At 41.1% G+C, this 23468-nt stretch overlaps 2 protein-coding genes across 3 annotated transcripts in view; both read left to right on the forward strand.

Moving 5' to 3' along the window:
- Nucleotides 1-13181: 13181 nt before the first annotated feature.
- On the forward strand, nt 13182-16899 carry hoxb4a (homeobox B4a). Its single transcript, XM_026165932.1, has 2 exons — nt 13182-14060; nt 15369-16899. Exons 1-2 carry the CDS (start codon nt 13589-13591, stop codon nt 15671-15673), a joined length of 777 nt encoding a protein of 258 aa, XP_026021717.1. The 5' UTR covers nt 13182-13588; the 3' UTR covers nt 15674-16899.
- A 2653-nt stretch (nt 16900-19552) lies between these two features.
- hoxb3a (homeobox B3a) overlaps nt 19553-23468 on the forward strand; it is a 37656-nt gene continuing 33740 nt past the window's right edge. For both annotated transcript variants that reach the window (XM_026165918.1, XM_026165926.1), the window contains exon 1: nt 19553-19787. The gene's annotated coding sequence lies outside the window, so the exon portion shown is untranslated. The remainder of the gene's footprint in view (nt 19788-23468) is intronic.

Consider the following 23468-nt stretch of genomic DNA (forward strand, 5'->3'; position numbering starts at 1 on the left):
CAAAATACAACGCGAACTAATCGATTTAGCACGCTATAGCATATAGCCATAGTTTATCCTCTAAAATGAACAGGATTGTACATTTGTTTTATTTGTGACACGGAAAATCGTAGTTTAAACCTTTAGTTGGTGAACACCAGTACAATTTTATCAAGAAATATACAAGCTGGTCGTGTTGTGAGTAAACTAGGAGAAGAGTGGTAACTGTATAGCTCTTTTTCCGACCCTCCAAATCAAGCTCTTCTTCTGTCTAGAGTGGGACTGAAGCTGTCACACGAGCCATCCTCTGCCCCGTGCACGCACTCACCCTGTTGCTTTGAGCCATCGTGTAAATTGTTTAACTGAAGCTCAAATTTCGATACATATCAAGTCCAAGCTTGTTTCTATCAGTTCTTTTTTTTTTTTTGAGAGGTCAGTGTCCACTGGTCTAGATCGCCATGGCGTCAGCGACGCCATAATAACTCCATAAAATGAACAGATTTCTTCATTGAAGACGGTGACAACATGAGGAAGATGATTCCCAGGCACAAGAGAAAATGCTGTCTGCTAAAAAAAATTCATATCTGTTTAGAGTTATTATTACGCTTAATAGAAACATGTCACATTAAGAAACCATAATTTGGAATAAAGCAGAACAAGGCCAAGATACGCTGTTTATGTTCTGACAAAATGTAATCTGTTCACAGAAGGATTTTTTATGCTGTAGTTTGATTTTTTTTTATTTTTAAGCAGTTATTTTGTCTGCTTTTTCAATCTAATAAAACCTCTCAAAGGAAGTATTCTCCACTCTGTTTTACAAAGTGTTTTGCAGTGGAAGTAAACCTGAACTAAACCTATTCTTACAATATTTATACATACAAGGCTCCTTCAAGTACGAGCCTATTTCTCCTACCTACCACCACAGAGTTAATCCTGTGGCCTCTGTGCTGCTCTAATAAGAGAGGAGAATTCCACTTTTCGGAAGTCCCTCTCTCCGCTCAAACTCTCATTTATTATGTTCACTTTACATGCGAAGTAAGTCCGGCTGGCTGGTTGGCCCGATGTATTTTCAGTCTGGGGATTCCTGGCGCTGCCCTTCGCCATCGCAATGATTTTTCACGAGCGCCACAAGAATGTTATTTTAAGTCATGTTTGGGATGCCATAAATTATTGAAGCACCGGTTGAGGGAGGAAGACTGGGATAGGGGAGTGAAGCAAGAAGGCTCTTTCCCTCACTGTAAACGTTTATCTGATAAAACAAATGAATTCCTTTTTTAATTAAAAAAATGTAGTTGATTAATTACCTTAAAATAATAGAATGTTTCCCAAAATCGCAATGGTTTTTATTTCAAGCCATTTTTAGTTTGTGGCGCAGTTAAGCACAGTCGAACGTAATTCCAAAAACAGAGAAATAAGGAAGATTTTTTATTTTTAAAAGACTTTTATTTAAATGTAATGTAATGTAATTTAATGTAGGTCCGTTTTATTTTGTTTTATTTATTATTATTATTATTATTATTATTATTATTATTATTATTATTATTATTATTATTATTATTATTATTATTATTATGTTCCTCCTTTTTCCGTTGGTTTATAAATACATACACACGAGCGTTTAGGGAGCGGCCTAGGTCCTTGAGGAAGTTTCAGTTCGGTAAACAGGAAGGCAAAAAAAACCTCCCTATTTCATTTTTCATCAATTTCCTCCTTTTAGTGATGATGCAGGAACACCTCCCTTTAGCACCAAGAGCCTACACTCTCCCTATAGCTCCATAACCTGTACACACGCAGGGACAGGACATGACACGCGTGACACAAAGTAGTTCCTTTTCTTGTCCGGGTAAGCGAGTGAGGCTATGACATGGGAAGGCGCAGCAATGGCTTTGTATGGGCTCCTTTGTTTTTGGTGTGTGTGTGTGTGTGTGTGTTTCCCGTTTATGTACACAGGGCAGCTCCAGTGTACAGACGCGCTTCTTTTCAGTATTATGTGTAATATGTGTATTATGTGTAGAGACTTGCTGCTCCTTTGAACCTGTCCAAACTGTCAAAAGGCGCTGAGTTTGGCTTTACAGCCTGTGTGTTGGTGATGATGAGTGAGGTGAGTAACTAATGCGATCGGCCCTTTTTCTCCTTCCCATTGCGCTGCAAAGGTGTGTGTGTGTCTGTGTGAGAGCGGCTGCTTTGTGTAGGAGTAAGTGGGGTGTGTTTTGCTGTGTTTGGTAGATTTATTGGAAGGGCATGAGAGAGCTATGTGTATGTGTGTGTGTGTGGGGGGGGGGGGGGGGGGGGGGGCTGAGCATGGGAAAATATTCAAATTGTGAAGAAATCACTGACTTGTGAGACAAAGTTATAAAATAAATAACTGAAAGAAAAACAAAAACAACAAAATCCAACTGCCAACCTTTGCCCATTTTCCGCAAATCCCTGTGTCTTTTCTTCCCTCGTGTCACTTGGTGTGATTGCGCTGCATTTAAATAGGCATTTGCGGCCTTAATATCTTCAGCATAGTCTTGGGGTGAACCACGCGGCCAAGCCTCATGAATAATGCATACCAAGAAGTCACCGCCAGGTCAGCAGAGCCTGTCTGCTGACCTGGCTCTACTCTGGAGGAAGAAAGGCTTGCAGGTCAGCGTTAACAACCCCCCCCCCCCCCCCCCTCTTTACAGAATTCAAGTGTATGTATATTTACCTCACCAACATAGTGGGCGGGTGGAATGAACAGGTGGTTGCTTTAAAGTGTTCTCCATTTTGATGGTAAAAAAGGGAAATTTGCCTAAGCCAAACGTCAAACTTCGACAATTTCAGGCAGAGCACTGGGCAAATAGACCGTTCAATTAACCCACCACCAAAAGGTTGACTATTAAACACACTACCAATAATACAATAGCCATAAAACCAGCGCTCATTTTGGATTTAAAGTTGCTAATTGAAAATAGCCTGTCTAAGTCACTGAAAGGCACCTACAATCAGCGCTGGATGCTGGGAATAAACAGAAAGATGCTCTCACTGACTTCCTAAGTGTTTGCACTAAAAAGGCCTTTATTAGTGGCCCTTTGTGCAATTTGAATAAAGCCCGGGTAACACCAGAACGGACTTGTTTGGCAATGGGTTATGAGAAAGTTCAGGTTATGTCAATATTTGTTCTTTTCAAATATATAATTTAATTTTGTTAAAGTTTTATGTATAGAAGTTGCGATCATTTTAGATAGTTCAGTCACATAATAGTTATCATAATGGAGAAGTATGCATTTAAATAACAGCAGATAGGAAGTAGCTTATAATAACATGCAACATATGTATAATGAAGGAAATATACACATTAACTTGTTGCAACAATCAGTGTGTCACCATCAAGCGTTTTGCCATCACAATGGCGTTTTGCCATTCCAATAATTACTGTGCCTTCTGTGCTAATTCATATTTTTAGAGCGCTTTGGGTGGTGGTGAGGTTGTACTCTTCTTTCTATTTACCTCCATTCTGTGGTTTCAACATGCCTGGGGAGGTCATATTTTTTCCTGAGAATGCAGCTCTCTTGCGCCGCCACCAGAGCCCGCTTTAGACCACTAGGAGGACGAGAATGAGCTCAAAAGACCCCCACGTGCCCTGCCCTGCTCTGCCTGTACCTCGCTCCCTCCCAGCACGTGCATCCCTTTGAATCCTAACTGACGATAACCTGCAACAACCTCCCGTCTATCTCTCTCTCAGTTAAAATACACAACTGTCAGAGCGGTCGCGCTTCTCTGAAGCTGATTGATGGTGATTGTATAAAAACACACAAGTAGCCTGTGCCATTAAGTGTAAGGTTCAAAAAGTAAGATAAAAAAAAATGTCATTTAAGCACTTAATTATCATTTCCTTTAAACTGCATTGCTAAGTAGCAGCAGACTCAGGTAAAAACACAAAACCAGGCAACATTCAGTCCAGCAAGCAAGTTATTATAGCCTTTAGCTACTATAGGTTTCCTCCGTCATATTCCGGCCCAGGGCAAAGACGAGGAGTCTTATTATCAAGAGAAAAACATAACTGGATGTCCGAGCTACTACCCAGCCTGCAGAGACAGGGTCACTGAGTTGAAGGGTCAAAAGTTCACCGTCTTGCGTGAGTTCCGCCCTCGTCTCTACTCACTCACTCCATCCTGGACCAATTGCTGTATGTCAAAGGCAAAAACGGAGGTAGTCAGAGTAGCCGAGGTTGGGAAGGGGGTACGGATGAGAGAAATGATAGCAGGAGGCAAAGGAGAGGCGAAGGCCTGACCTTGCCTTCTCTTCCCCAGTAATAACAGCAAAGCTCCTCCTGCAACAATAATGTGCGGGCGGGTAGAGAAAATGGAGGAGTCAAGGTGGTGGGAGGGGAGGAGGTAAATGGATGTCTGGGGGGATTACAGGTGTTTGGTACACATTTTGTTCACACCAGCTAGAGTTTGTTTCAAGTATTCACGTTATTTTTTTCTTCTTTTTTTACACCCTTATACTGAGATGAATTACCCTTAATACCGTTTGCAATAAATTTAAAGATTTCTGAATATTTGGCACACGCGTGCATGCGCGCGCTCACTTGCATAACTAAATATATGTGGTCTTCAAGCAGGGGTTTTATATTTGATACTAAGACATGTTGATGTGTGTTTGAGGATGCAAGTTTAGTAAAGCAGAGCTCTTCCTCTCCGGAGTCTTATAGGCACAGCCCCGTAAAAAACCCAAAAAAACAATCAAACTCTTATCTCGCTCTACATCCAAAAAAATATTACTCCCCTTATCTGATTTTTCCTTTGCGAGATTAACGTCCTGTACCGTTTGCTTGGATTTCCCCCACACGTCTTTTTCATTTTCTCATTCTTTCTTTCCGGTGCTGCTAATAATAACAGCAATAATAATAATATAAAATGAACTAAAGTTGTTATAGAAAATCTAGGGAAATTTAATAATTGTTGCAGTGTTACATTCGGATATTCGTCCAACTCGGGAGATGCTGCTCAATCATTTCTCATAATCTAATAAATTTAACCTTAAAGATGATGATTAGAAGTAATCTTAAACTGAACCTTTTCTCTTAGAACAGGGCAGTGTAGAGAGGGAAAGGATTTGGACTCTTGGAACAGCTGATTTTCTCAATAAATTAAAGAATAAACAATGAATCAACTTTGGCATAAAACAGGCTGACTTTTCGTCTTTTCCACCAGTACACATACGCACATCCTCCGAAGGTAATGGGGGAATAACTCAGTTCAAAAATGTTGCGTTTCTCTGGGTTCATCCAGAGTTCACCTCATTAATTCAGTGTATGTCGCAGCCCACGCGCCTGTCTGCCTATAGCAGAACGGTTTTAATAATCTAGCTTCCCCATTTGCCCGTCTATAAGTACCAGTTTCTTTGCCTTGGTCCTTATCTATCCAGATACATACGAAAATATAACCCAAACTGAACAGGTACCGAACAGAAACCTACATTCTACCGATAAAAATTTTCAAATTTAAGCGCTCTGTGGACATGTGGCTGCAGTGAACTCGATAAGAATCTATTGGCGGTTTGCAGAGCGTAATAATATCAACATAAATCCACCTGATACCCATGTCCGCAGGTTCCAAGACCGTTGAGCACAATACAAGCATCTGTTTATACGAACCCCGCTACAGTGCACTGCATTTGTTTGGACAAAATATTCTTTTACAACTCTCCGAAGAGGCGGTGTCGTTATACGATCTGGGTCCACATGACACCGTGCACTATTTATATCTATGCAACAAAAGGAAAAGGAGAAATGATCCTGGAAGAAAAGACTGTGTGTGTGTGTGTGTGTGTGTGTGTGTGTGTGTGTGTGTGTGTGTGTGTGTGTGTGTGTGTGTGTGTGTGTGTGTGTGTGTGTGTGTGTGTGTTTGAGAGAGAGAGAGAGAGCCCCTTCTTCCTCCACATGTACTGGCCATTTTTCTTCGAATTAATGACTCCAACTCAATTTAGTATGACAGAGAGAGAGGAGGAGAAGAAAGACAGAAAGAGGGGATGAGGCACAGAAAGGAGTGGAAGAGAGGTGGAAATGGCAGAAGAAAGGGTGGGGAAAGGGGAGGGAGTGGGAGAGTGAGAAAGAGAGGGAGAGGCTTGGCTTTGCTCGGGGTGAACGGGAGGTCAGCGCGTCTCACCAATATTAAAATGCGTACCGGGGACGCGGGGTGACACGCCTCGCCCGTTAAACAAAGAGTGTGCCAAACTGGCAGATTAATTTGAAAACTTGAGTTCATGCACACGCACACAACACTTAATGCCTTAAAGAGCCCACAGTCTTCACAGAAGCCCTGCTCTCGCGCTCTCTCAGCCCCAAACAGCTCCCCGTAGGACCGGAAAACACGGGGAACGGCCACCGGTGATGGGGGAAAGAAGAGTGCTTTATCACTGAACATTTTTAGCGCTTGGCTGTGATGTCGCAGGGTGAAGCTTTGCCGTTGTTTGCGCTGGATTGTCGCCATTACACTGGCCCTTGCTCTAACACTATCACCGCATTTAGGCACGGATTGTGAACCGTGCTGGTCTGACAGATCCTTGTTTACTCTCACCACAGGGTCTATCTCTGCCCGTGTGCCGGCACGCTCGTGAGCGACAAGGACTTTTTTTCTTTTTCGAAGAGGTCAAAAACATCTGTGGCGTCGAAAGAGAGGAAAGAGCGAGAGAGAGAAAAGGGAGACTGAGGTGTGAAAGCTGAATTAGGAGGGAGGCTTCGCAGTACGGAGGGAAAAAACGTGGAACGCAGCTGCCGAATTATTGCAGATGTAAAGAAGAAGAAGATAATGATAACATAAAAAAATGGTTGAGCTTAACGTGACGACGCTAGAACGGAAAGGAGGATCCGCGAGCTTCAGAAGAGTGAGTACAAATCGCGCTGTAGAAGAACAAGCTGCCTCATCTGCATATGTGTATGCCCGCATTTTACTCGCACCGTGTATTTGTGTGGCAGGTGCTTTGCCCACAGGGAAGAGGGGAAGACCACGTGTAAGAGTTGGTGCAAAACCCCCTCCTTACCTTCAATCACTGCCACCCTTCTCCCCCCCCCCTCCCCCCCCCCCACCCTACTCACCCTTCGCAAGAATTTTTTTTACGATATAGTGACCTTATCAATTCATATTTTCGGACTGTTGGAGGCTGTGCACGTCACACTGCGGGGACATGAACTGTGTGTTTCATCTGTGAGAGCTACATTTCCTTTCAATACCCAGGCTATTAATTTGCTAGCCTAATTAAGCTTGGATCTATCCTACTTGAGAGTGCATTTTATTATACAATTTAGGGTGACTGAGGTTTTACATATCCAAGAAGCACAGTTTTTACTCTTCTCAACCAGATAGATAGATAGATAGATAGATAGATAGATAGATAGATAGATAGATAGATAGATAGATAGATAGATAGATAGATAGATAGATAGATAGATAGATAGATAGATAGATAGATAGATAGATAGATAGATAGATAGATAGATAGATAGATAGATAGATAGGGTGAAGGCCTTGCACCCTACTACAGATGCATGTGAGTTATTTTGATTCACCATTAGCATCGCTGCAGTTTTTTTCATATGTTGTTTCCTACGACCACGTGGTATATGAAGCTTGGGCCGATAAATGCCACAGTTTTTCAGGTGTATGTTACTGACCGCCTGTTTCTCTCTTCCTCTGGGTGTTGGGTTGTGAGCTTGTATTCGGATAAAACGAATAATTTGTTTCTTTTGTTTCTTTTCTGCTTCTCTGTCTGTACAGAGAAGCTATTCCTGGTCCTATATCATATGCTACTAATAGGACAAAAAAGTAGCCTAAGTTACTGCAAGCTTTATGTGTTAGTCTAAATTATTATTATTATTATTATTATTATTATTATTATTATTATTATTATTATTATTATTATTATTTGTCTTTTTAGTATGTTGAGTATTGAGAAGGCTTATGATTTCGCTGTATCAGGGGAAGAAGAAGCGATGTTTTGGAAATGTGAGGGAAATAATTATATTTGCTCTGGCTCAACCCACTTCGCTTATCTTGTTCTTTTAGCACTATTCAGTTGTACCTACCGTCAGTTTGTGAAATTATCTTTTACTCTCACAGACGAGCGTCCAGTCTCCACATAATAAATATATATATATATATATATATATATATATATATATATATATATATATATATATATATATATATATATATATATATATATATATATATATATAGGCTGCTGCCCCCGCGACCCGGTCCCGCACAAAGCGGATGAAAATGGATGGATGGATATATATATATATATATATTTTTTTTTTTTTTTTTTTTTTTTTTTTAAATTAATTAATTTATTTTTCTCTCCAGACGAATACTTGCCACAGGGAGGGACGTGCTGCAACGCTTCATTTTTCCCTCTCTGTCCGTTAATTTGCATGACAATAACCAGGGGAATGGAGCTCAATTTATTTTTCAAACTGCACAAAGAAGTAAAGCACATTTCTCTTCTTCGTCGTTGTCCCTGTAGCTTTTTCGCCTCGGTAATATTTCAGAACACTGACAAGTCCGGTCGCTGCACATAATAGGGCCGTTTAACCCTTCAGTATGTTCCCTCTAGTTTTCTCTTACCAGACTTAAACCATATAAGACCTTGTGTTGTGGGAAAGTTCTTAGTAGTTTAAAAATGTAAAAAAAAACAAACCATAAATAAATTAAAGTAAATTAAAAAAAACCCTTTCAAAATAGCAGTTTTCTGCTAGGATAGTATTGTATACGAAGCGCACGATTTTGTACTTCTAACACAAGTATAGCCTACAAGACTTTTTCATCTGTCTCTACTGTGAAATCTCACTATTGCTATCCCTTCAATGTGAACTCATACTTTAGTGTCCGTTTACATAACTCTGTTTCAAATAAGAATTTAATCCCAGTTTACTGTTAACTACAAGCATTGTGCGACAGGTGCTCTTAACAGCTTTCAGCGGTAGCTGAGATTGTGGGCTTCTGAGACGAAGACATTTGAAAGTCGTAAATTGTAATGGGGGCGGCTTTTAAACGTATTTATTCTCCTGCTCCCTGAATATTTTATTGCTTTTCATTTCACCCCTAACTTCTTGAGCTACCACTTGAGCCTATGTGGTGTTTCAGCTGTAAAAGGAATTGACCCGCAATAAAACTCACATGCTGAAATGCAAATCGCTGACCTTTTCCATTCTCTTTATTTCGCACTACTGCGTGCTGTCCTCCTTTAGCTCCACTCTCCCGCTTGAAATATGCGCTGATATTACGTTTACATGCTATAGCTTAGAGAGACACCATGACTTTTTAATTGTTTGACTGTGTAGCACTAAATTAAGTATTTTCGCTTGTGGACTGAAAACAGGACTGTCTGGTTGTTTCAGATGGGAGTGCCGCAGCTAGTGAAGTGGCCCTTAGCCTCCGACAGGTGAGGATTTATAATGTTTATCTAAACTGTAAGATCAAATCAGTGTATTTTACAACTAGTAAAATAGGCGAGACGGATCCTTATCATGTTTTGCTACTATTGCATAGCATGATGTCTAGATCATAAGACTCTTTTCTGGCAACAAGATCGCTTTGCTTTTGTCTCCTTGTATCTTAATACCTGTGAGTGTGTCTGGATCTGTGCTACGCACACTGACCTTTACCTGTAGCCCCAAACAATGGGCCGCCCGTCTACTGAATGGCTACTGCTGACAGACTTGACAGAGGGAAGGGAAGTGCCCCAGTCAGACTTAACACACCTTGATCGATACCTGAGATGACCTGCAAAGCATAGAGACAGGTCAAGGTTACAAAGAAACACACATAGATAGATAGATAGATAGATAGATAGATAGATAGATAGATAGATAGATAGATAGATAGATAGATAGATAGATAGATAGATAGATAGATAGATAGATAGATAGATAGATATTCTGTATTTCATTTCTATGTAGTAATACATATACTTTATGTTATATATTTATTGTATTTATTGTAAATGGTAAACCGTAGTAACTGTGATAATTACAAAATAACATTATTTAAACTGTAGGTATTTACCCATAAACCATAACTAATCTTTCTATCATATCACAGCGATCAGTTCCTTTAAATAAATCATAAATAGATCATAAATAAATAAGTTACTTATTTCAGTTGTTTTAATTAGCTGCACAACGAGCGTTAGAGTCACAAAACCTACGTGGGAGCAGCGTGACAGAAAATATCACTATATCAGGACAAACATGTGACCGAGAACAGCATGCCACTCCTTTATAAATTGCATTTAAATTGTTTATTTATGATCTATTTATGATTTATTTATAGGAACTGATTGCTGGGATATCATAGGAAGATTAGTTGTGGTTCATGGGTAAATACCTACAATTTAAATAATGTTATTTTGTAATTGTCACAGTTGCAACGGTTTACCATTTACAATAAATACAATACAACACACACACACACACACACACACACACACACACACACACACAAATATATATATATATATATATATATATATATATATATATATATATATATAGCTCCCAGGCCTCTGGTAGAGGACCCGAGCTTGAAGGATAAACCGCCCGCAGGGGCGTGATGGGTGTTTTTTTTATATATATATATATATACATATATGAAGACATAAAAATAGGTCCTCCCTATACAATCCTCTCTATGGTGGCTGATTAGATCATTTTTTTGATTCATTTAAATCAGACTTTTGAAGACTGACTGCAATTCATTTAGTACAGTGAACGGACAATCATCCATTTATTCACCACTCCATTCATTCTTCAGTCAGATGCTCAGAACTATTTCTGATAGGACCGTGTTTCCCTGTGCCAAGTGATTTGTCTTTTCTTCATTAATTTGTTTTCATTCTTTTAGTTGCTGCACAGTTGGAGATGCCAGGATCTTTTTTCTTCTTCTTTTTTTCTTTCTTTTCCTCTTTTCCCCCTTTTGTGACTAATTAGAACTTTAATTCTAATTAAATTTTATTTGAGTTACTTTTGTAGAGTTCATGAATATCTTGAGATTCAATCAAACTTTTTTTAATTTCAAAGTCAAAAGAAAAAGAAAAAGAATTAGCATTTATTTACCAAAAAATGTAGTTGATGAATATATATATGTGTGTGTGCAGTCATTTAACGCACATTCCATTAAAAACAAGTAAGGCCTCTTTTGTTTTTGTAGGCCATATTTATGCTTGCAGCTCCACAGTGAAATTTCAGTACTGGAGCCCACCTATATTGCTTGCTCCGACCACTTATACCTTATCTCACGACTTCATTCATATATATATATATATATATATATATATATATATATATATATATATATATATATATATATATATATATATATATATATATATATATATAATATTTCTTGTTTGGTTTTGGGTTTCCTTCTTCTTCTTTTTTTGTTTCTTTGCTTTTTTGGACACCGTCGAGTTACAGGAAGCGTGAAAGTATTATAACTTCATAACTTCATCTGCCAACTCCCCACCCGCGGTGAGAGGGTCACGGGTCAGAGATAGTACTGACGAATGGAATTTTCCTATAGTGGCAACACACGGGAATTTCTCTAAGCAATAAAATCCTGTGGACGGCGTAGATATGCGCCCCCACACCGTCACTGTCAGTCAATGTCTTCTATATCTACCCTGTAGATCCGGATTTGTGTAAAAATCATTAATAAAATCACAAATTCGCTTCTAGGGGAGTATATAGTGGATTTATACACAACGGCGTCGAAGGATCCAATACAATGAGGAGAGGCCTTCAGCTACGGTTCCTGGCTGGTACAGCTTTTGTTCAGTTAGATTTTTATAAAATTCGTTCGTTTAAAAAAGAGGGGGGAAAAAGAAAGAAAGGAAAGGGGAGTTTTGTAATTTTCAAAATGCATTTGGACACATAAATACAGATGTGCATTTTAAACCACTTGTGTCTGTTCGGTGATAAAACTCAACTGTTATTTATTCTGGTCATCAGAACGCTTTGCTGTCTTCAATCCCAACTCCGGGCTGAATTGGACTTTTTATTTCTTGTTGAAAAATGATGCTGCCTGCTTCACTGTTCATTCGAGAAGGCGTAAGGGGGTGGGGGGGGGGGGGGGGTCGAGACGGTCAATTTTCTCGAAACAAAGGACTTTGACATCTACATCATCATTCCCGTGTTTGTGTGCGGGTCTGAGCATGAACCTTTTATCGTATAACACCAGCGAAAGCGGACTGCAACTTCTCCAATCTACCGAACGCATAATTTGTGTTTTCTTTTGCTTTAAATGTGTTTTGCCACGTTTTGATGCTGATGATTATAGAAAAAGCAATTCTGTGCAAAAGGTAGTTATAGAGAATAATCAGATTTATCAGTGGTGCATGCTGGAACGTGCTTCCCTTGTCTGCAAGTAAAAACCTTTGTTTTTCGCTGTTTTGTTAAAGTAAAAAGAAGCGACACCAAGCAGAGATTGAGACTGTGCTACATGACACTGGGTCAGTATCTGACACGAGGAAACACAACTCTCAAAGTCTGTGGCAGCTTGTGTGAGATGGTCAAAGTTGGCAAGATGGGTTCCAAAACAAAGAGCGTCGTACCTCTGTTCAGTAACAGCTCAAGGGCAAACGCATGGAGTGCGTGGACTCAATATGCCACGGAAGTTGATATTAGGAAGTGCGTGGAAACAAGTCCTGTTTATTCATGCGATCCCGGTCCAGGCAGAATTATTATGCGAGGCCAGTTAAAAATGTGAAATGTTGAATGGAAGCCTGTAGGAGCAAGTTTTTTCTCTATTCTTTTTTTAGGGGGTGGTGGGTCCCGTCTCTAATGCAAAGGTCTGCCGGTGATTTAGGAGGTATGTAACCTGAATTAGTTGATGAATTTTCTATCGATCCCAAACAAGCCAAATTTATCTCTGACACAGTGCTGCTGCTGGGTGGCGGCGCAATAGAAGAGCCGGGCCACTCTCCAATTCTCGTTATTAGCGATTAGCGAAGAGCAGGGAAAAAAAAGCACATCCAAACACACACATCAACTTTAAATCTACCCAGCACTTTCTTTCTGTTGCTTTTTCCTCTGTATTTGTCTATTTAAAGTTCCAATCGGACGCGTCAGAAGCAGAGAGGGTTCAGTTGCAATGCGGCGTGGGGCGTGTGTGTGCGTGACTTCGTGTGTGTGTGTGTGTGTCGTGGGGGGGGGGGGGGGTACTCTTCATCTGCGCCGTACTCTTTTGCTCGACTTTGTCAAAGCAAAGCAGAGTGGATTTTTTATCGTCAGTGACGCACTTTGTTAATTTTATAATTCTCCGTCTGCTGAGGTGGAGAGATATAAAGAGGAGACATATGGAGAGAGACGGGAAAAGTATTGAGCGCCCACGAACTGAGGGCATATAATAGTGCGCGTGCTGGGGCCGTGTTTATCCTTAATCCTATTTCCTTATCCGGGGTTCCTTCTGGATGTGCGCCATTGGCCGACTGTAGTCACGTGGTGTCTTAACTTTGTTCACTTGACAGAAAAGTAGGAGGGTTCAACGGAACAGGAATAACCGAAGAGTAAAGGGATGAGATATAAATTTTAGTTATATATTTTCCAAGTAGGTGCAGTTCCACAAAAAGACAGAAATTAATGGCCATGAGCTCCTATTTGATCAACTCCAACTATGTGGACCCCAAGTTTCCACCTTGCGAGGAATACTCACAGAGTGACTATTTGCCCAGTCACTCTCCGGATTATTACAGCTCCCAGAGAGAGGAGCCTGCTCCCTTCCAGCCGGACTCTCTTTACCACCACCATCAGCACCACCCGCACCAGAACCACAGCCAGCAGCAGCGAGCCGAGCCTCCATACACACAGTGCCAGCGTGGATCGCAGACCGCTTCGGTGGTGATGTCCCCACGAGGTCATGTCGTCGCCCCGACCGGACTGCAGACCACTCCACTCCCGGAGCAGAGCCACCGCTGTGATTCCGTGACACCGAGCCCGCCTCCACCTCCGTCTTGCGGTCAAACACCCCACAGCCAAAGCAGTTCTTCCCCAACAAGCACTCGTAAGGACCCCGTAGTGTACCCGTGGATGAAGAAAGTTCATGTAAACATCGGTAAGAGAAGCATACAAACTTGTTTCTCCCCCCCCCCCCCCCTCTCTTTTTCTTTGTGCCCGTGTATAGTCAGCTAGGTTTCCACCGTGAAAAGCTCCCCCGTTTTTTCCTTAGGAGTAGTAGGAGAGTAGCCTTTGGGTCGAGATTTACGATCGTCTGTTTGCGGAGCCAATATAATTACACCCTCCATAAATTTTTATTACACCTCTTCGCTGAGGTGCCTTTTGAAGTCCGATCTCTCGCTCGTCGGCTCTAATTCGTCGCCTTATGACAACTCAGACCGAGCCCATAAGTTAGCTTTTATGCTGTGATAATTTGATTTTAAGTGGCCGGGTTGTATAAACGGTGTACTTTACTCTGTCTAGCCTTCCTTCCCCAGTCGTTGTTCCATGGGAGGGAAAGTTTTATAGCAGCTGAAATATTCATGTTTATGGATCCGGTCGTAAAACACTAATGCAAGACCGAATAGCTGCAGTCTATTATAGTTTATCTGTGATGCTTTAACATACTTGCTGCATACTGGGATAAGCGGAGTCACTTTTGCACCGTAATGCACTCACTCCGCTTCGCTGTATACTTGACAAGAAAGAAGAAGAAGAAAGCTTTGTTTCTTTCATTTTCATTCTCTCTCTCTGCTTTCTCTGTTTGCTGGCTGCGTAAAAACCGTATGTTGCAGTTTTTGAAATTTGTTGAATCATTACCTAATCTGTCAGTGACTGTCGTACATATTACCCACCCCTTCACCCCTACCGCAAACGTTGCTGTACCACCACCTTTTATTCCTAAACACCAAGTAATAGACGATGCTACAATCTCTCGCATAACATGCTGAAAGGGACGCTGCAATTGGCCCTGCTGCTTGCCATGATCCTGTATTGCAATGCCGGTCGTACGTTGCGCAGACGTGTCAGTACAGCGCCGCTTTTCAAGCTTACATCACAACATTTGGACATCAATTGCAAGCTGGCAGTATTGCCAGGATTCCCACCACCGCAGGGCCCAGAATGACACCTGACAACACGTTTCAAAATATAATCTCCTCCTCAAAGGAGACACTGTAAAATAAACCAGCCAGGCTGTAAGCTCGGCGTTTGACAGGAAAGGATGAAAGGGGCTGCAGTCATGTCCCATTTTGTAGATCCAAACGCATTATTATTATTATTATTATTATTATTATTATTATTATTATTATTATTATTATTATTATTATTATTATTATTGTTGTTATTGTTGTTATTGTTGTTATTATTATTATTATTATTATTACATGTTAATGCTATAACGTTCATTGTTATTATTTCTCTACAGTAAGTTCAAACTACACTGGGGGTGAGCCGAAGCGCTCGCGAACGGCCTACACGCGCCAGCAGGTTCTAGAGCTCGAGAAGGAGTTCCACTACAACCGGTACTTGACGCGAAGGCGCAGGGTGGAGATTGCGCATACGCTGTGTCTGTCGGAACGGCAGATCAAAATCTGGTTCCAGAACCGGAGGATGAAATGGAAAAAGGACCACAAGATGCCCAACACCAAGGTCCGCTCTGGAACAGGCAGCAACAATACAAACTCCCAGGCTCTAGCCGGATCCCAGAGCCGTTCTTCCGGACCACTATAGCCCATTCTTTGGCTGTTTGTCTGATGCAGGCAATTTGTCCTTCCCCCTTTGCTCCCTGAATCCCACACTGAAAAGACGGGCCTGACACGCTTGCAACCACCGGAACCTGCACTTTGGGCCGGAATGTTTTTGGTATGGGGGGAGAGAGAGATGTCATAGCCGCCGTTCTGGCCCTGATCTGCGCTGATGTTTCTCACAATAATATGACCTTATGATGTAAAAAGGGATGGCAAGGGAGATTTCCTTTATATATGAAAATGATCAAAACTACCCGAAGAAGATGAAAGAACTAAGAGAACGTTGCTTTCGCCCGCTTTCCTTCTTTGCCTTCCTCTCTGTACTCGTCCTTTTATAATCCTCTCTCTCCCCCCTCTCTCTCTATTATCCATCTCTCTCTCTCTATTTCAAACTCTTTCTCTCTCCTTCCCTCTGACAGACCAAAGGGTGGTAGGCTGAAGATACTGTTCCCAGCGCGTGTGTGGTTCTTTTCCTGTTCCTTTACTATTCAAGACTTCTTTTAATTTAAAGATGTATCCTCGTTTTCATCTTTATTCATGCCAAATTCTGCCCCCGTTTGTAATGTTTATTTTGTGGGTATATAGCAAAAGGGTGAACTGCTCTTCCCAATACACCACTCCCTACGACATCCGTACTACTACTACTACACACACACACACCATCACCACCACCCTCTCCCCCATTGTCACACTTAAGGCGCACGTGTAATATATTGAACTCTCCTTTGGTCAAGTGAAGCATTCTTGCACTCCATACACACTCATAGAAAAGCCACACGTGCTCGCTTACCTCTATGTGTCCTTATAGTACTTTAACATACAAACCACGATATGATCCAAAGTAACACCAGGCAGTTTGCCGTCTTGCTGTTTAAACTGGTGCTTTTGTTTTGTTAAACGGCGAACTATAGTTCTTCATTTTTAGTTCTAGTTCTTTTTGAATTTAGTGTTGAAATATAAAATGTTGTTGATGCTGAGAGTGACGATGAGCGTTTTGTGATCAGTTGATTTTTCGTAATATGATGTTGTATACAAGCAAACAGTGTAACAGGGTTATTAAAGTGAAATTAAGTAATTTCCATCAACTTACAAAAGACACTAATGATCACACCAAAATCCCGGTACAGATACTTTAATGATGACAGAAACACAGCACTATACGATGTACTACCTATTACCTCATTTCTGTGTGTGTGTGTGTGTGTGTGTGTGTGTGTGTGTGTGTGTGTGTGTGTGTGTGTGTGTGAGAGAGAGAGAGTGTGCTCGCGCGTGCGTTTGTGTCTCTGTCTATACGCGCTGGATCGGACGATATCGATAAGTTTATTTTTTTATGTAATTTTTTTCGCTCGTTTAATGAAGTGAAAGCTTTCTGAGCTCCTATATTTTTAAAATTGTGTGAAAATATATTATTATTATTATTATTATTATTATTATTATTATTATTATTATTATTATTATTATTATTATTATTATTATTATTATTACCTGCCATACAAAAAATCTTGTGGACATTTAAAAAGACAATTCCACAACTGTGCAGCAAAGAGACATTCATACAAACAAGTATCCTCTGCATGAAAAGTGATTTATTTCTTTTTAGATGCCCCTTTGTTCTTTCTCCGCGCATTAAATGCGCGCGCACTTCATTTTCTCTTTGCCCCTTCCTCGTTTATTCTTTCACTTTGTGTCTCTTTTTAGATATTTTATTCTAAAAGTGTTATTTCTTTCCACTGATGCCATTTTCTTAACATTCCAAAGATCCCTTTCGATCGTTATTGATGAAATGGTGCTGGTGAACATGTGTTACATCCCCCGATGTGTATGTTGCTCCGTCCTCTTATTTGTAAATAGTCCATAGACATTTAAATAAATGACTGAAAACGTACCCTTTCTATCTTATTATTATTACTTGTTATTTTTCCATTTTCTATATGTAAAATGGGTTTTCTAGGAATAACAGTTGGAGTCCTGTTGAATTTTACTGTTTCTGCTTACCTCCCCAGATTTGAGTAGTAGAAGAAATGCTTCCATACACAACAGTTTCATACAATTTCAAATTTGGTTTTTCCTGCAAAGGCAAAGCAACCTGTCTTTCGAAATCAAGAGCCTGCGATGATTAATCTGTCCCGGCCGTGAGTGATCTTGGTACATTACATCCTGTAATCTCGTTTTAAATCACAAACCGTCCCTCCGTTTCGCGGCCGTCCTCCGGTTAATTTAACGGCTGCTCAGATGCGCTTGCACCGGACCGACACACCATAGGTGACAGCTCCCCTCCCTTCTTCCTTTCTGTGTGTAGTTCTGAAGAACAAAATTAGTTTCTCGGTTCGTGGTCTCTTAATGTGCTAATGAGTGTAATTTTTGCACCACACTGTTTTTTTTTTCTCTCTGCTCCTTTCGTTGTTTTCTGGACTGCTGAGCGCGCCCGCCCGCACACACACACACACACACACACACACACACACACACACACACACACACACACACACACATATATATATATATATATATATATATATATATATATATATATATATATATATATATATATATATATATATATTACAAAAAGGGAACGGGCCCGCACCATAGCTCAAACCCTGACAACCAAATAGATAATCAACAAGACGAATGGCTTCTTTTGTAAGGCGCGGCTCCCGTATTAATTTTCATTTTCTTTTGTTAGAACAGGTATCGAAAAATATAGAGAAAAGGGAGGGGGGCACGAGAAAATAGCATTCTTCTCGATGAACTTTAAACAAAAAAAGTGTGCCCCCCAAATTGGTTCTCTCGTATTCCTCGGCCCAGAGAAGATTCCCTATTACTTGTTGGTTGATTTCTCCCTGGGCTTCTTGCCACACAGACTCACGTTGCCCATTTATCTGTTTTCTTCCCATTTATGAGAGGTTTCTCCAGCGCAAAAAGCCACCTCCAATTAAACTGTACCCCTAGATGTGCTCGGGCACCCACTCGAGTCAAAACAGTAAAATCGTACATTTCACTGTGTCATTAGTGAAACATTTAATCTCGTCTTTTGTTTTTCTATATTAAACAACGTGATTTAATCCAAAGATATTAGGCCTGCATCTCCAGTTGTTAAAAGTAAGCATACATTTTCTTCCTATATTGTGAGAACAATAGTGGTTTAATATCGCCTCCTTCACCCTGAGGCTGTATACCCCTCCTTATAATATGATATTTGTGTCCAAATGTGGTAATATCTGCCACACATCAGTTGTCCCATATTGGGAATCTGAACACATTCGCACACACACACACACACACACACACACACACACACACACACACACACACACACACACACACACACACACACACACACACACACAATGACGACCTAAATGACGACCTAAAGCCCCATGATTTGCGTGCAGGCTGACAATTTTGCATAATAAAATACACCAAAAAATCCTTATTATTTATTTATTTATTTATTTATTATTTATTTATTTATTTATTTATTTATTTATTTATTTATTTATTTATCAGCCGGGTCGTTCTGCTGCTTCTGTGAAAGCAAGCAGATTTTTGTGAGGATGCCCAACCCCCACCGCACACATATCAAATCTCTGTGGAAAAAAAAAATGTTCACCGCCATTATTTTCTGGACAGGACAGAGGGGACGGCCCCTTAAGAAAAATGCGAAAATTATACAAGAAACAATCATTAATCACTTGTTCTTCTTTAAACAGTTCTTTTACTTTTCTTCTTCTCTATTGTCATCCGGCAGCCACACACAAGACCCCTTCTGGAGGTGGTGGTGGTTGGGGGGGTTGCCAGAGGGACAGAAGAGAAAAAAGGAGACGTCTTGGAAGACACTACGAAGACACCCCCCCCCCCCCCCCACACACACACACACACACACACACACACACACCTCCTTTACACACACGCCTCCCCTTTCCACCCAAGCTATTTTTTACTCTACATAAACATGCTGCCATAAGAAGAAGAAAAACTTTTTTTTTCTTCCTCGTTGGAAAGAAGAAAATCTCTCCAAAGAACTCCAACAAACCATTCAGAAATCCCTCACGACGAAGCAGAAGATGGCTCACGGGTCGATAAAAGTAAGAAAGGTAAGGGCCTGAGACTAAATTTTGTCTTTTCTTTCTCTGCTTTGGCTTCTGTTGCCTTGTGTTGTGGTGTTTTATGTTTTTATTGCCCCCCCGCATTTGGCGAGGTCACGCTGTAAGAGCATTTACGGCCGTGGGGTTTTTGACTGCAAGCGCTTTGGGAGTGTTTGTGTTGGAATGAGCCTGTGTGTTGTGCTCTTTTTTTCCTTCAGTTTATGCAACCATTGGTGTCAACTCTGCGTCTGTTTGTCAACCACGAGATCCGACGCTTCCTAAACAGCTGCTGTTGTGCGTCGAACGTGCTGCGGTGCGTCTTTTACGCATAGTATTTGTAAAGAGCCCGTTTTTGTGTGCTTTTTCGAAAGGCAGATCTTTAATTTTTGATAGGTTATATAATATTATCGAGTTGCTAACTTAACAAGGATGCCTATGGAGTCCCGTATTACTCAAGGAAAATTATAAATGTTGTTGCTAATATGTGACAGAAAGGCCCACGAGAATAATTTCTGGTTCCTGGAACGTATTATGCATTGTTTCTTAGCTACGTTTCTGCGGTTATAAAGTGTTTCTGTGGTTTAGGACCTATACCTTTTAATGAGATATTGTTAGTGTATGTGTATGTGTACTTTGTTTGCCAGGTGCAGGCTACAGACACTGCAGTGGGAATATGAATAATACGGCCTTCAGTTAGACAGGGGGGGGGGGGGGGGGGGGGAATTAAGCGAACTGAGGGGGCGCGCTGGTTAATGGATACTGTCTCGGTTGCGCTTCAAAACAATTTAGCTCGAAAAGAAACGGTTCGCGAGGCTTTTCAAATGAACTGCCAATGATCGCCGGTCGCGATGCGAGCTCAGGGCCTCTGCTATCTGCTGAGCCTAACAGCGACGGCCTCAAGAAGCGCGTTCACTTCAGTTTGACCCCTTCAGAAATCAATCTGCCAGCGATTCAAATTAAGGGGTAGCGTTCTGCTAGATGGGCCTTCAACCTCTCAAGGGGACGCGTGGTGCGGCGTGATTCGATGTGTGGAAAGGAAGGACAAAACGGAATAGAAAGAAAAAAGAGAAGGAGAGATGGAGGAGGGAAAAATCAATGGTCATACACGGAATGGCCAAGCTAAGGCCACAGAGGGTTCAGCCAGGGGACACGTTTTTTTCTGACCGATGAGGTCCAGTGGCTCTGAAACCAGAGGCTGACCTGTGGCTCCCCTCTTCATCCTCCACACCACACCTACCCCCTCTAGTCCCTGTCCCCCTTGACCTCACTAGGTTGCGCTCCCTCGGACATTCCCAGACCTCCAGAGCCACCAGGCCATTTAGTCATAACAGACTGAGTTCAGGGCACTGTAACCCAGGGGTAACAGTGATATCTCCACTCCCACACCCAAACAGACAGACAGCAGACAACTCATCCACCTCTACAGGGGTCAGTAAGAAGCCACTTCTGACTGGGACTTCAACTGAAGTGTGGTGTAGCGGTTTGAGTCATCTGAAACTACTGGAAATGTCTTTCCTTCGTTGAACCCTCTGTCGTTTAGAGAATATAAGACCGGGGCTCTCTGCGTCTGGTCCTGAGAGCTAAAGTGCGAAACTGTGTCGTAGATGTGTTAGGTCTGATGCTGCGCAGACCTCGATGATAATGTAAACACAGCATGCCCCTTCTGTCTGCATGGCTGCAAAAGCTGCTAGTAGCCTTTTAACTAGTGGACGTTCACGCCTGTGTGTGTGTGTGTGTGTGTGTGTGTGTGTGTGTGTGTGTGTCTTCAATAGTACTGATTCAGCAAAGCAACAAGTATATGAACAAGAAGTTGTGTATCAGTCATAACAGTGTCTGTGTATATTTATTAAAATTATAAGACATTTCAATTACATTAAACTTCAAAAGACATTTTAAATGAACCACTAAGAAGTAGTCAGACATTTATACATGAGCTGCTGTGAATTCACTGGTGGCGGAATCCTTAAAACTGTGCTATGCACTTTGCCTTGCATCGGGAAAACCTTTGACTCAGGTCAGCCATGTACTATAGCGTAACGATAAGATGATCGTTAATTGACAGTTTTTCCACTTACAGCAAATGTGAAGCTGGAGTAGTTCAATGCCACAGTTTACAAATAGTTTAGGACAGGACAGGTTGAAGTTTATAGAACTCTGATTTTCTGAGTATTATTGGGAATCTTTGGAAACTTCTATCATTTCTTTTTGCACAATCTGTTTTTCCCTGTGACCCAGCTGATAGTTAGCAAAATATATATTTTTAAATGATCTGGTGTTTTCTAGTTATTACATAAGGTTTATAGGGTTGGCAAGGGTTTGTACAATCACAGTTAACTATAAAAGTATTCAGAGTAACCATGTCAATTTTTACGGTTTGAAATGTTCAAACATGTTATGCTTATTTTGGTAGTAGTGCAACATTCGATGAGTCGGACACAGTACATACAGACACAGATGTGGGAAAACGTACAAAAGCTGTAGACCAGCTGTTTTGTTAGGATTTTTTGTTTTTGTTTTAACTTACATTTCTGTCAAGTCCCGTAAGAACTAACGGATGCAGTTTTAAAAATAGGCAAGCCATTCCAGCATGTGACAGAAAAGTGTTTTTGTGCATTTTGGTAACAAATACCGCAGTCAGGTGAATAAATCTATAATACAATATTACAATTATGTGGGGAAATTCAAACTTGACCCATCCCTCGATGTTAATGTTGAGTGTTAATGGATATTGAAATACTATAATATGATTCATAAAGGACCAATTCTTCAAGTGACTTAATGTAATTTCTACTTTGAGCTCTTGCAGTTTCACTGAAAAACAAACAAACAAACAAACAAACAAACAAACAAACAAACAAACAAACAAACAAACAAACAAACAAACAAACAAACAAACAAACAGTATCTCTCTTATATCGCAAAGGTCTGCTGAGCTTTCCTTTACTGAAAGATACTTTATACCTGTATGCTTGTGTGAAGTGTTTTCTCTGTAGCTTGACTACTTGCTCCTGATGCTTCACTTAATCCAAAAGAAGACTTATTTTGTAGTGTCAGGGGGATTAGCATGTAAATAACTATAAAGTTAAAAGCATGAAACAGCCGGGGATCATACAGACAGATGTGACCTGCAGTTTACAGACAAGCAGCTCTTTGCTTTGCACGCTGTTTGGAGGCTCTGAGCCAACCGATGGAACTGATGTTTCAACAGCAGCTTTGCACAGGAAACAGAACACTCACACATGCAGTGGAACATCAGGTGCCAGGCACCGAATATGAGCGCATGTGTTCAGCGATCGTCATAGACTGGAACACACACAGATACACAAAAGTTACACAAACCTCTGTATTTTCCTCCCTCCCTTCCTCCCTCCCTCTATGGCCCGCGTTTGCTAATTGCTAGACAAATCGCCCGCTCCTTTTCCCCGTCATCTCTCTCTCTCTCTCTCTCTCTCTCTCTCTCTCTCTCTCTCTCTCTCTCTCTCTCTCTCTCTCCCAGCATCCACGTTGCCCGAAAAATTTATTATTCTGGAGAGCTCGAGGAGCCGAAGAGGTCACAGTGTAGGCGCGCGGGCTGCAGGAGGAGGTCGTCACGAGAGATATATGGTTGCCAGGCTTTTAGTGCTGCACGGGCTGAGCGCGTGCATGAGCGCGTGCGGGGGAGCCATTTAAAAGTAGACACGTATTAAGTAT

The sequence above is a fragment of the Astatotilapia calliptera genome, chromosome 4, assembly GCF_900246225.1.
Source record: "Astatotilapia calliptera chromosome 4, fAstCal1.2, whole genome shotgun sequence".
NCBI classification, from domain to species: domain Eukaryota; kingdom Metazoa; phylum Chordata; class Actinopteri; order Cichliformes; family Cichlidae; genus Astatotilapia; species Astatotilapia calliptera.

Coding starts and splice junctions, on each gene's coding strand:
- hoxb4a (XM_026165932.1), top strand. CDS start 13,589: ATGGCCATGAGCTCCTATTTGATCAACTCCAACTATGTGGACCCCAAG. Junction 14,061..15,368: donor GAAAGTTCATGTAAACATCG/GTAAGAGAAGCA, acceptor ATTTCTCTACAG/TAAGTTCAAACTACACTGGG.